General features: G+C 38.3%; 1 protein-coding gene across 32 annotated transcripts in view; it reads left to right on the forward strand.

The window, feature by feature from the left end:
* ERC1 (ELKS/RAB6-interacting/CAST family member 1) overlaps positions 1-14,444 on the forward strand; it is a 518,863-nt gene that overhangs the window by 55,027 nt on the left and 449,392 nt on the right. For all 32 annotated transcript variants that reach the window (XR_013522487.1, XR_013522495.1, XR_013522490.1 and 29 more), the window contains exon 2: positions 5,434-5,850. Coding sequence is in view for 16 of the 32 variants with exons in the window: in XM_078338382.1 (XP_078194508.1) it covers positions 5,434-5,850 (417 nt within the window). In the remaining 16 variants the exon portion in view is untranslated. The remainder of the gene's footprint in view (positions 1-5,433; positions 5,851-14,444) is intronic.

Genomic DNA, 14,444 nt, shown 5'->3' on the forward strand with positions numbered 1-14,444 from the left:
CCTGACCTTGTAATCTGCCTGCCTCAGTCTCCCAAATTGCTGGGATTACAGGCGTGATTTTTTTTTTTTTAGAATAAGAGTAATTCACTGCTTTTTTTTTTTTTTTTTTTTTTTTTAAGGAAGAGGTATAATAACTTCCCAGATACTTGAATTGCAACTAGTAGCCATTTACTGTCAACATAATTTCTCAACATTAAATTTTTGTCAGTTTTTCATCAGAAATTTATTGAGCACTTATGGTAGTCAATTACTGTGCTATGCCCAGGGTAAAAAGATAACAGTCCTAAGTCCTAGAAAGTTTATTGATGATAAATACAAAGAATTAAATTGTAGATCAGTTTGGTAAGTGCTATTTTATGGATATATATACAGCCCTGGGCAGCACAGAGAACATCAGATAGCCTAAGGAGACTGGAAACTTGACTTGGTTGACTTGAGAATTATTTAAAACTCTTTTGCATGTTGCATTTATAAAGTTATTTAATACATGTATTTATGTTTCAGAAAAAAATTGTTTTTATCATTTTTAATAGGGTACAATACTGGAGTTTTCTCTGACTCTGACCTTCTTGATAAACAGTATATTGAATTTTCTGTGATATATTGTATGTAATCATGACCATTTTATGTATCTATAATTTTATTTTCACTAAAAATATCTCTAGACTACATAATTCAGTTATTTTAGGAATGAGAATAAATGGGATCAAAGTGTACTCTCGTTCTAAGAAACTAATGATAGTTTATTTGTTGGAAGTTCTGCCTCAGAAGAGCTTCTGATGTTCATCTAAAATATATGAATAGTAGTTGTGATCTGTCATTGTTTTTGCAGATACATTATTGTTTTAATAAAAGTCATAGTCCCTGTCAGATAGTTAAGAATTTTCATTGCTGTTGTTCACAATATCCCACCATTTCATTGAGATATTGCTTGGTGTAATAATAGTACAGTCCCTGGAGTAAATTTTAGGCAAATACTTGCCCAGCCCTTTAAAATCAAGCTGAGTGTTAGAGTGAGAAATAGACTAGTGGGTGTTGCTATAAAATTTGCAGTGTGTTGGAAACAGACTTCCCAAATAGACATTCTAGTAATATCTTACAACTGAGATGTTTCCTTAAACTCAATGTATATGTTTTTGTTTGATCATTATAGATGTCTGTGATGTGTGAATATGCCCATTTTATCCTCTGTGTGAATATGCTGGAGAAAGAGTAGCCTGGCTTATAGTCTGCTTTTTTATTTCTTCTTCTGAAGGAGTTGGCAGGAATTTTTATAAAATAAAGCTAGCCTGATTGTAGCCAAAAGAGGAAATGTTGGTTTATATTTCAGTGGGGAAAATTGCTGTGTAGACTTCTAGGCTACCAGTCAGAGCATTGTTTTATTTTTATACTATAGTAAAATGGGTGCAAGCAGAGGTGAAGAACCAAGGGTGCAAGCAGAGGTGAAGAACCAAACACATTAGTAGTTTTCTTTCTTTACCAAAATAGTAATTGCCATGCTACATTTAGCCATATGTGCCAAAGCGTATGTGAAACTATTAGCTCTAGCCATATTTCTCCTGACTTGAATGAATCGATGATGAGTGTTGAAAAAAGAAGGAGGCCGGGCATGGTGGCTCAAGCCTGTAATCCCAGCACTTTGGGAGGCTGAGGCGGGTGGATCACGAGGTCAAGAGATCAAGACCATCCTGGTCAACATGGTGACACCCCGTCTCTACTAAAAATACAAAAAATTAGCTGGGCATGGTGGTGCGTGCCTGTAATCCCAGCTACTCGGGAGGCTGAGGCAGGAGAATTGCCTGAACCCAGGAGGCGGAGGTTGCAGTGAGCCGAGATCGCGCCATTGCACTCCAGCCTGGGTAACAAGAGCGAAACTCCGTCTCAAAAAAAAAAAAAAAAAGAAAGAAAAAAGAAGGAACAGTCATACCGAGAAATCAGCTTCCCTGTTGTATTTAACTTCTGGTGTTTCCCTTTGGGATATATTCACCTAGGAGTGTTAGGATTTTTTTGACTTCCAGGGGAAATAATCTAGGCTTCAGATTTTGATGCATCTTTTTATTGAGGGTCTTTTGAACTCCAGCAGCTGTTAATCTTTAAAAGATGATGCTGGTAGTGAAATGCATTTTTAAATTTATATTTGTAAATTTAAATACCTGATTTTTATTTTCGTTGTGATGGAGTCTTGCTCTTTCACCAGGCTGAAGTGCAGTGGTGCGATATCTTGGCCCACAGCAATATATGCCTCCTGGTTTCAAGTGATTCCCCTGCTTCAGCCTCCTGAGTAGCTGGGACTACAGGCATGCACCACCACACACAGCTAATTTTTTGTATTTTAGTAGAGACGAGGTTTCACCATGTTGGCCAGGATGGTCTTGATCTCTTGATGGTCTCGTGATCTGCCCACCTTGGCCTCTCAAAGTGCTGGAACCATACCCGGTCCATGATTTTTTTTAAAAAAGTTTATTCTTTGAAGAAATAGCAGTGCTTTTCAAGAGTTTGACGACTACCAGAATTGAAATTTCACTGCTTGCTAAAAGCATAGTACCCAAACCAGAAATAGTAAAAGAAAATGTCATTGTCTTTGTAATAAAAAACAAAATATTTATTAAAAGTCATCATAAAAATGTTAAAAATAACAGATTTGGAAAAATATTTGTAACATACACAGCAAGTGAAAGATTATTTTCCTGATATGAAGAACTCTTAAAATGGATTAGGAAAAAAATGTTCAATGGCAAAATGGGCAAAGAACAAGAAGAGAGGAGTCACAAAAGTAGATATACAAAGATACATATAGAAATAACTTGTAATATGTATCAAAATGACAATTCTGCATACTTTGTGATCCAGTATTTCCTTCTTTGAGAATTTTTTCCCAAAAAAATATGGGTTCATGTATAAAGATACATATGTGAAGGTGCATCTAGTGAAATAGTGAAAAATGAGAAAATATCTCTCCATAAGTGGAATCATATGAAAGACATCTTCTCTCCAAGTTTTTATTATGGCAAAATACATATAAAATTTATTGTCTTAACCATTTTCAAGTGTGCAGTCTAGTAGTATACTCATGTTGTTGTGAAATCACCACCATCTATCTCCAGAACTCTTTTTCATCTCGACAGATTGAAACTCTATATCCATTAAACAATAACTCCTCATTTCCTCCTCCTCCTGCGTCCTGGCAACCACTGTTCTATTTCATTCTTTATCAATTTGACTGCTCTAATACCTCATGTAAATGGATATGTACAGTGTTTGTCTTTTTGTGATCAACTTATTTCCCTTAGCACAGTGTCTTTAAGGTTCATCCATGTTGTAGCATGTATAAGAATTTCTTTCTTTTTAAGGCTGAAAAACATTGGCAGGTGGTAATGGTTTGGCTATGTCCCTAATCAAATCTCAACTTGAAGTGTATCTCCCAGAATTCCCACATGTTGTAGGAGGGACCTAGCGGGAGGTGGTTGAATCATAGGGGCTGGTCTTTTCCATGCTATTCTCGGAATACTGAATAAGTGTTATGAGATCTGATGGGTTTATCAGGGGTTTCTGCTTTTGCTTCTTCCTTATTTTCTCTTGCTGCTGCCATGTAAGAAGTGCCTTTTGCCCCACACCATGATTCTGAGGCTTCCCCAGGCATGTGCAACTGTAAGTTCAACTAAACCTCTTTTTGTTTCCAGTTTTGGGTATGTCTTTATCAGCAGTGTGAAAACAAATTAATACAGCAGGCACCTTGTTTAATAAAAAAGATTTTTTGAATGGATAATGCAGGTATTTATACCCTCATTTAAAGTATGAGGAACCTGAAACCCAGAAAGATGGTGACATGTCTAAATGTCATAACTAGTCAGTGTGAGAGCCAGAACCAAAACTCACGTTTTTTCATCACAGTTTAGTGTTCTTCCCAGTATGGTACACTCCTAGGCCTTGAATACAAGGAATGATCTTTTATTGTTGTATTGTCCCCTGTATAAAAAGCTTTGCATATTCTAACTAAAAAAAAAAACTTTGCTGTATTATCATCTTTGGATATTACTAGTTTTGATGTCCTCAGTCTGCTCTGTTTTTGTTACTACGGTAGCTCCTGTAGTAGCAAAATTTGGTTTTCTTTTTGTCTTGGTTCTAGTTTCAGTGGGCTGCAAGGATTGCTTTGAATGCCAGCTCTATAACTTACTGTGTGATCTGGGGCAAGTGCTTATACCTCTCTCAGCCTAGTGCCCTTATCTATAAAATTAAGCAATAGTACATGTGTTGGGTTTCTAAAATAGTTAAATTCACAGAATCAAAAAGTGTAATGGTAGTTGCCGGGGATGGGGGGAAATAGAGAATTACTAATCAATGGGCATAAACTTTTGGTTAAGATGAATAAGCTCTAGAGATTTGATGTACAACATTGTACCTGTCGGCAGTGATAATGTATTGTACACTTAAAAGTTGTTAGAGTAGATGTCACATTAAGGGTTTTACTACAGTAAAATAATAAAGGTCATCATGTGTCATCATGAAGATTGAATAACATAAAAATGTGTGGCACAATCTGGCATATACAAACCACTTGTTAAATGTTAATATTTATTATTTAATGTTTATAATACTTAAAAGTCATTTTGTGTTTTTCTATGCTTTGCTATTTTTTCTTTTCGAGACAGAGTCTTGCTTTGTCACCCAGGCTGGAGTGCAGTGGCCTGATCTTGGCTCACTGCAAACTCCACCTCCCAAGTTCAAGCAATTATTCTGCTTCAGCCTCCGGAGTAGTTGGGATTATAGGTGCGTGCTACCATGCCTGACTAATTTTTATATTTTTAGTAGAGATGGGGTTTCACCATGTTGGCCAGGCTGATCTCAAACTCCTGACCTCGAGATCTGATTGCCTTGGCCTCCCAAAGTGCTAGGATTACAGGTATGAGCCACTGCGCCCAACCAATTTTTGTACTTTTAGTAGAAATGGGGTTTTATCAAGTTGACCAGTCTGGTCTTGAACTCCTGGCCTCAGGTGATCTGCCTGCCTCGGCCCCTGAAAGTGCTGGGATTACTGGTGTGAGCCCGCATGCCTGGCCACCCTTTGTATTTTTGGATGAAATTTTTTGAATGAATGTATTCATATTCCTGTAGATTTCCCATTTCCTGCATTCACTCAACTTTAGTTTCTGTGTAATACCTTCTATTAATTTTGAACAGTGTTTTTATTATCATTTATGCAAAGTGAGGAGTGCCATACTGTTTTGCTCTCTGTTGGGAATAAACCCAAGTTAAATTACTGACATTTTGCCTATTATCTCAATCATTTTTTAAGGACCTGTAAAACAGAATAAGGTGAATTCTAATTTGCTAGATGCAGATTTCTTGTAGCTATTTTTGATTCCTGCAGTCTGCTCTGATTTGCTACTTGAGGAGGAAAGCTGATTTGGGGTTTTCTTTTTGTCTTGGTTCTAGCACATGCAGATGACGATCCAGGCTCTTCAGGATGAATTGCGGATCCAGAGGGACCTGAATCAGCTGTTTCAGCAAGATAGTAGCAGTAGGACTGGCGAACCTTGTGTAGCAGAGCTGACGGAGGAGAACTTTCAGAGGCTTCATGCTGAGCATGAGCGGCAGGCCAAAGAGCTATTTCTTCTTCGAAAGACATTGGAGGAAATGGAGCTGCGTATTGAGACTCAAAAGCAGACCCTAAATGCTAGGGATGAATCCATCAAGAAGCTTCTGGAGATGTTGCAGAGCAAAGGACTTTCTGCCAAGGCTACTGAGGAAGACCATGAGAGAACAAGACGACTGGCAGAGGCAGAGATGCACGTTCACCACCTAGAAAGCCTTTTAGAACAGAAGGAAAAAGAGAACAATATGTTGAGAGAGGTATGTGACTACTTTTTTATTTTTATGATTTATTGATTGTCTTTTTTTTTCCTGATTAATCAGCATCTTGGCCCCGATTAATGTACATACTCTGCTCTGCTAGTGGAAGAGAATTTCATCTTTTGTATTTAAGTGCGTCACTGATTTCTATTCTGATTTGCTCTGTTGTATGGGATGACATTGTCTGGTATGTATGCTGGCTTAGTGACTTTCTGGGTCTTTTCTCTCCTGCTCCCCTGATTTCGAGAGTTCTTTTGTTGCTTAGAGGGGTACAGAATTTTCTTCATTTTTCACTCATTTCTAGATTTGTCCATAGAGACAACAAACACAACAAAACCAGAATCAGAGTAGCTATTGCTCAGTTTAAAAATATTAATAAAAGAGTGTAAGCAGTTATCTCAGCTTATGTTTGCTTATAAAAGTCCTTGGCAGCAATAATGGATATTTGCCCTGTGGTTTCCATGGAAACTGTTGCCTTGCTGTAAAAGATACGTGATAAAAAGCATTGGCTGCCATGGAGGCATAGCTGGAAAGAGTGATGTAGAGACACGGTGTTACTTAGAGACACGGTGTTACTTATTTTTAGCTGACCTGGGTGACTAGTGATAATTTTTTATTTTTCTAAATAATGTATCATTTTAAGAAGACATAAAGGAAGAAATCATCTTATATTGAATTAAAAAAATTAATAGCCATGATTTTTCTATATATGGTCAGACTTCAGATAATTTTCACATTTGGGCAGGGGAAAATAAAACCCCAATTTGTGTTAGTATGAGTCTGAATAATTTCTTTTAAATGAAATGTGAAGAAGGAGGTTAAAAAAATGGCATATTCCCAAAGCAGCAAAATAATAATTGAAAAAATACTTTTAAGTTTATAGGTTGTTCTATAATTTTTCCTTTTGTCAAAAGTCTGAAATATTTATTTACAATGAGGGCCATTTTTATTTTTGAAGTAGAGCATAATTGTTTTTTAAAAACATGATTTTATTACACTGGAAATCTATTGTAAAATTAGGAAATAGATTAATAAAAACTTATAATCCAAGGTATTGCTACCTAGTAATAATCGTTAACTTTTGTTATATGTATGCTTCCAGTCATTTTTTTTTTTAATTTTAAATTTTTATTTTTAGAGATAGGGTCTCACTCTGTCACCTAGACTGGAGTACAGTGGCACAATCATGGCTCACTGCAGCCTTGAACTCCTGGACTTAAGCGAGCCTTCTGCCTTAGCCTCCCTGTAGCTAGGTCTACAGGTGCATGCCATGTAGTTTTTAAAATAAAAAAAAAATTTTTGTAGAGACAGTCTCTATGTTTCCTAGGCTGGTATTGAATTCCTGGCCTCAAGCAATCCTCCCACCTTGGCTTCCCAAAGTACTGGGATTACAGGCAGTACGCCCATACCTGGCCCTTTATTATTATTATTATTATTATTATTATTTTTGAGACAGAGTTTTGCTCTGTTCCAGGCTGGAGTGCAGTGGTATAATCTTGGATCACTGTAATCTCCGCCTCCCGGGTTCAAGCGATTCTCTTGTCTCTGCTTCCCAAGTAGCTGGGAATATAGGTGCGTGCCAGCTAACTTTTGTATTTTTAGTAAAGACAGGGTTTCACCATGTTGGCCAGGCTGGTCTCAAACTACTGACCTCAGGTGGTCTGCCTGCTTCTGCCTCCCAGAGTGCTGGGATTACAGGCTTGAGCTACTGTGCCCAGCCCCATTTTTATTTTATTTATTTATTTTTTGAGACAGAGTTTTGCTCTTGTTACCCAGGCTGGAGTGCAATTGCGCGATCTCGACTCACTGCAACTTCCACCTCCTGGGTTCAGGCAATTCTCCTGCCTCAGCCTCCTGAGTAGCTGGGATTACAGGCCCGCGCCACCATGCCTAGCTAATTTTTTGTATTTTAAGTAGAGACAGGGTTTCACTATGTTGACCAGAATGGTCTCGATCTCTTGACCTTGTGATCCACCCGCCTCGGCCTCCCAAAGTGCTGGGATTATAGGCGTGAGCCACTGCACCCGACCCCTATTTTTATTATTTATACATTCCTTCATTATTTCTGTTTCTTTTTTTCTCTTGCAAAGGTGGAATACTGGGCATCAGCACTGTTCAATAAGACTTTCTGGGTGGAGTGTTATGTTGGGAAGGGGATTTTGTAATAGGGTAAGTGTCCTTTAGGAGGTGCCCTTTCAGTTGAGATCTGAAGAGAAGCCAGCTTTGCTGAGCATTTGAGTAAAATCATGTCATGAAGAAGTACTAGCAGTTTCAAAGGCCTTGTAGGAAGGAGTTTTGAGGAAACAGGAGGGAGGCTGGAGGGCAAGAATATACTGTAAGGGGAAGACTTAATGAGATGTGAAGTTGGAGAGGTAGCCAGAGTCAGATTCACATCACATGTTTCTTGGAATCAGCCATGTGCACAACACTAAGGATATAGCAGCAAACAAAACAAAATCCATGCTGTCTTTGAGGAAAAGTACCTGTCTTTATGGTTCTTGCAGATAATGCAACAATTTTATTCAAAATGGGAGAGAAAACCATTTGAATGTTTAATTAAGGGAGTGACACAATCTGATTTAGCTTTTAAAATTTACTCTGGTTGTGCTGAGAATAAATGGAGGAAGGAGAGACAAGAATGAACAAGGGAGTAATTTAACTGCTGTAATCTAGGTTAGGGAGTAGGGACTTGAAATGACTGCTGGAGATGTACAGAATATCACTGGCGTATCCAGAAGCAGAAGAATTATGGGCTAGTAGTGTTAGGGTATCCAAAAATTTCATTATTTATTGAATTATTGTCCATCTTTTAAAAAATTGGCATCTAATCAGTTCTAAAGGTCACAGCTTTCCCTATTTTAACAATGAAATTGAGTTAAGTCTTTTTTTTTTTTTTGAGACGGAGTTTTGCTTTTGTTACCCAGGCTGGAGTGCAATGGTGCGATCTCGGCTCACCGCAACCTCCGCGTCCTGGGTTCAGGCAATTCTTCTGCCTCAGCCTCCTGAGTAGCTGGGATTACAGGCACACGCCACCGTGCCCAGCTAATTTTTTGTATATTTAGTAGAGACGGGGTTTCACCATGTTGACCAGGATGGTCTCGATCTCTTGACCTCGTGATCCACCCGCCTCGGCCTCCCAAAGTGCTGGGATTACAGGCTTGAGCCACCGCGCCTGGCCGAGTTAAGTCTTAATACTTGGTTTCATCTTAACAGTTTCTATCAGCAAAGCAGCAGTCCTGGTATTTGTTTCTCTGTGTATTCACAGATATAATAACCATGGCCATTCATTTTGTTGTCATCTCAGCTGAGGTATGAACATTGTTGGTATTTCCCATGTTAGCTTTGTCGTTCAATGTGTCTATGTGAATATTCTGTGAATCAGCATTGAAAGGAAATTGCTGGGTATGGAGAAAGTTATGAAGACAGTTTATGATGATATATGATTAAACTCTGTTTAAATAAGTTTTAAAAAGCTAACTCTTGCAATCAGTATTAAGTAAAAATTCTAGGCCGGGTGCATTGACTTATTCCTGTAATACCAGCATTTTGGGAGGCCAAGGCAGGGGTATCACCTGAGGCCAGGAGTTTGAGACCAGCCTAGGCAATAGGGCAAAACCCCTTCTCTACTAAAAATACAAACATTAGCTGGGTGTGGTTACACGTCTGTAATCCCAGCTGCTCGGGAGGCTGAGGCAGGAGATTCACTTGAACCCGGAAGGCAGAGGTTGCGGTGAGCGGGGATTGCACCAATGCACTCCATCCTGGGCAACATAGTGACACTCTGCCTCGAAAACAAACAAGCAAACAAACACACAAACCCCCAAATGATAAAGTTTTCTGCCATGATTTATTTGGAGGCATTTCCCCTATTTCTTTTCAGCATGTATAATAGTATGTCTTATAATCAGTGGCATCTTATAATCAGGTTTGATGAAATAAGGTAGCGTTAAAATGGCATTTGTAGCTATTGACATGTGTAATTTTACCTTTTTTTTTTTGAGACAGAGCCTTGCTCTCTTGCCTGTATTTTCTTGATCAACATGATTTTGTAGATAGCAGGTAAATAATTCTCCCCTCAAAAAAGTGGAAAGATAAAAAGTAAGATTTCAATTAAGCATTGTATTTTTTGTTTGTACTCAAATCACATTGTTGTGTGACTGCTTATTAGATTTTGTATTATTTTGCTGTAGCTTTCATTTGCTAGAAGAGTGGGGACATCTACTGGACAAATGCTGAAATACAGACAAAACTTGGGTAGTGCTGGCAGCTTGACAGGGTGATTCTGTTAAACACCAACACTTGAGGCCCCAACTCTGGTTTTCAGTCTGTTAACAGAGGATACTGTCCTAAGTTAGCTGTGGAATTTTTATGTTTTCAATTCATATGCATACCAAACATTGTCTATAGGCCAACTAAATAATATATTTCAGTATTTGCTCCTACCTATTTAAATACCAGTAGATGCTATTGTGATTAATAAAATGCAACTCTGTTTTAAAACATTATTGCAGTCTCCTAGTTTTTTTTGTCTCTGTTTTAATCAACAAGCCATATTAGTACAACTGCTATCATGTTAGGTTTGCAAAAATCTTTGAGATTAAAAGTGCAAATATTTGAATATGTTCTAGGCTGGGGAATTCTGAATCTAAACTAGCATATCTGAGGACTGCTTGTCAGTATTATTGGTAGTTGGAAGGTATAAACAGAGGAGATTGGAGAAAAAAAAGAAACATATATATAAACAACAAATAGGCGGAATTTAAAAAGAAAAAGTTTTTTTTTTTTTTTTTTGAGATAAAATCTTTGTCACCCAGGCTGGAGTGCAGTTGGTGCAATCTTGGCTCACTGCAACCTCCTGCTCCCTGGTTCAAGCGATTCTCCTGCCTCAGCATCCTGAGTAGTTGGGATTACAGGTTCCTGCCACCACACCTGGCTAATTTTTGTATTTTTAGTAGAGACGAGGTTTCACCATGTTGGTCAGGCTGTTCTCAAACTCCTGACCTCAAGTAATCCTCCTGCCTCGGCCTCCCAAAGTGCTGGGATTACAGGCATGAGCCACTACACCCAGCCAAAAAAGAAAAAGAAATTCTTAGTTTATCTTTTGTAGCGATTTTGGAAAATGAGAAGAATTGCGTGCTTTATTTATTCCTCCTCTCCTTTTTTTTTTGAGACAGACTTTCACTGTATTGCCCAGGCTGGAGTGCAGTGGCATGATCTCGGCTCACTGCAACCTCCGCCTCCTGGGTTCAAGCGATTCTCCTGCCTCAGCCTCCCAAGTAGCTGGGATTATAGACATGTGTCACCACGCCTGGCTAATTTTTGTATTTTTAGTAGAGATGGGGTTTTACTCTGTTGGCCAAGCTGGTTTTGAACTCCCGACCTCAAGTGATCTGCTGGCCTTGGCTTCCCAAAGTGCTAGGATTACAGATGTGAGCCACTGGGCCTGGTCCCTCCTCTCCTTTTTTTTAAAATCACATCATTTGTCCTCCATTTCGATTTTGACAAAATAACATTTTCTCAGCACAGTACTATTACCAGAGAGGGTAACAGGTTCAAGTACAATGATGTGTGACACTGGGTGAGTTAAGATACAAAAAAGTGGTGAGGATTCTTTCCATATACCTTCCCTTCTTCTTTATTTCTGTTTCCTCTGTGTTCTGAGTATGGTAAATTCAGAACTTGTGTGGAGGATTGAATCTGTGAAGGGACTTCACGAACAATGTGAAGCTTCTACCCTTGAACCAAGGGTGCTGAGGGCTAAAATTTGAAACCTAAAAAAATTTTTTAAGATGTAAATTTTGCTCTTTAATTACAAATACTTCTTTCTTTCAGGTGTGTAGGTAAATTGACTTACTTTTACAAAGGAACAAAAGGAGAATTATTAAATTTTGTTTATCGGGTGTAGTGGCTCATGCCTATAATCCCAGGACTTTGGGAGCTGAAGTGGGCAGATCACTTGAGGTCAGGAGTTTGGTATCAGCCTGGCCAACATGCTGAAACCCCTTCTCTACTAAAATACAAAAATTAGCTAGGCATGGTGGCGCATGCTTGTGGTCCCAGCTACTTGGGAGGCTGATTCAGGAGAATCGCTTGAACCCAGGAGGTGGAGGTTTCAGTGAACCGAGATTGTGCCACTGCACTCCAGTCTGGGTGACAGAGCAACTCCATCTCGAAAAAAATGTATATCTAACTTGTTTATTTTCTAACTGTAAATTAGTCATTATTCTTAATTAATGAGAGAAGATGAACATATTTTCTATTGTCTACCACAGTTGAAAGTATAATATAGTAACATTAAATGGAATAAGGCAAAAAAAGTATAACAAGATACAGATAATTCTACCTCTAATTTTTTTGAATGAAAATTTTGAGCCCAAAAGGAGTGAAATAAAGTGAACAGATAGCATATTCTATTTCTTATACTTCTTTGAATAGTACTTCTGTTTTCAGTCTTCTCTCTTTATTGACAGTGCAGGAACCATAGGCTTGATGTGCTTGGTAGGAAAAGGGGAGCTTACCAGCTCACTGACTGGAAGATGTGTTTATAGTGAACTTTAAGATGCAGGTTTCTGAATGGGATTTTGTTTTGAGCAATGAGTTTTACAATGTCTTTGTAGAAAAGCTTTATGCTTATGAATGGCTTAAAATACCTCCCAATTATTTATTGTATGCAGAGAAGGATTTTTTTTTTTCTTCTCAGACAGGGTCTCACTTTGTCACCTAGGTTGGGATGCAGTGGCATGATCTTGGCTGGCTCTATCCTCAACCTCCCAGGCTCAAGTAATCCTCCTGCCTCAGCCTCCAAGTAGCTGGTACTATACGTGAGCACCACCACACCCAGCTGGTGTGTTTTGGATTTTTCATAGTGACAGGGTTTTATCATGTTGCCCAGGCTGGTCTCAAACTACTGAGCTCAAGTAATCTGCCTGCCTCGGCTTCCCCAAATATTTGGATTACAGACATGAGCCACCGCACCTCGTCAGGACTTTTTATTCAAATGGATTTCTGTTTTCTTTATATTTTGCTTATGTGCTTGCTAGGGCTTAAAAATGAAATTATAATAGTTTCACTTTAAAGTGAATCATTTTCGAATTACTGATTTGGAATTAGATAGTGCTAAAGAGGAGAAGTCAGTTGAAATAAGTTGAAAATCTAAATTGTATGGTATTTTTTTAAAAATGCAGTTTTGGCCAGGCGAGGTGGCTTATGCCTGTAATCCCAGCACTTTGGGAGGCCGAGGTGGGTGGGTCACGAGGTCAGGAGCTTGAGACCAGTTTGGCCAGCAGAGTGAAACCCCATCTCAACTAAAAATACAATAAATTAGCCCGGTGTAGTGGTGTGCGCCTGTAATCCCAGGTACTCAGGAGGCAGAGGCTGGAGAATTGTGTGAACCTGGGAGGTGGAGTTTGCAGTGAGTGGAGACTGTGCCATTGTACTCCAGCCTGGGCGACAGAGCGAGAGTCTGTCTGCAAAAAAAAAAGTGGGGGTGGGGTCACTTTTAATGTTTTCAAGTAGATATAGAAATACCAATAAAAAATGTTGTATAGGTTATAAAGTTTTGTCAAATAGATGATTGCTTACAATTAGCAGAGTTCATTTTATTTTTACTCAGACAATTTAAAGTTTGACACTCATTTAATGAACAAATAGTATTAAATATCTACTGCGTTATTAAATACTGTGTGCCCAGTTGATCACCTTGTAGTGTGGAGAACAGATTCAATGTGGACAGACTGTAGGCTGGGAAGGCAACTGATGAGTTTGTCGTTTTAAGGCAGGTGAGAGATTATGGCCTAAACTAATTAATGTGTCAGGTGGTGGGATGGAAGAAAAATAATTTTAGGAGATTTTAAAACCTGTTTTTTGATACAATATAGAATACATGTAGAAAATAGAATAAAACAGGTGTATAGTTAAGTAAATTACAAAATAAGCACCCTCGTAACCACTACCTAGGTCTAGAAGTAGAACTTTAAGAGCCACCCAGAAGCCCTGTAGGTGAACCATCCCAGTCAGAATTCTTTCTTCCCTCTAAAAATAACCAGTATTATGGACTTTATAGTTTTCATGCCTTTGCTTTCATTATATTTATTACATCTAATCCTTAACATTATAGTATTGTTATATTGTATTACATGTTAAATTAATGTAATTCCTAGATATTATCCCTAAGAATTGTGGCTTTGCTTTGTCTGTTTTTCAAAAATATGCTTTAAATCTCTTAATTACAGATGTGCCCTTAATTCTTCCTTTTTTTTCTTCATGCAGTTCGACCATTTCTTAGCTTATAAGCTAGAATAGTAATTCCGTCATCTTTATAATATCCATGTTTATTTCAGTGGAATGACTTGTCTCCTGGTTATAGGTCATATTTTCCTACTTTGTATGTATAGAATTTGTTGTATAACAGACATTATGGACACAAAGTTACTGAGTATCTGGGTTTTGGTATCTTCCTTAATGAAGGGTTGTTTCGTCTTGCAAGAGTTAATTTACTTGTGGATTAACGTGATCCTTTCAAGACTTGCTTTTAAACTCTGTTAGGGCTGGTTTAGAATAGCCTTTCGTCTAGGGCTACATTAGCTCCACTCCTA

This window comes from Callithrix jacchus, chromosome 9 (genome assembly GCF_049354715.1).
Source record: "Callithrix jacchus isolate 240 chromosome 9, calJac240_pri, whole genome shotgun sequence".
In the NCBI taxonomy this organism is placed as follows: Eukaryota; Metazoa; Chordata; class Mammalia; order Primates; family Cebidae; genus Callithrix; species Callithrix jacchus.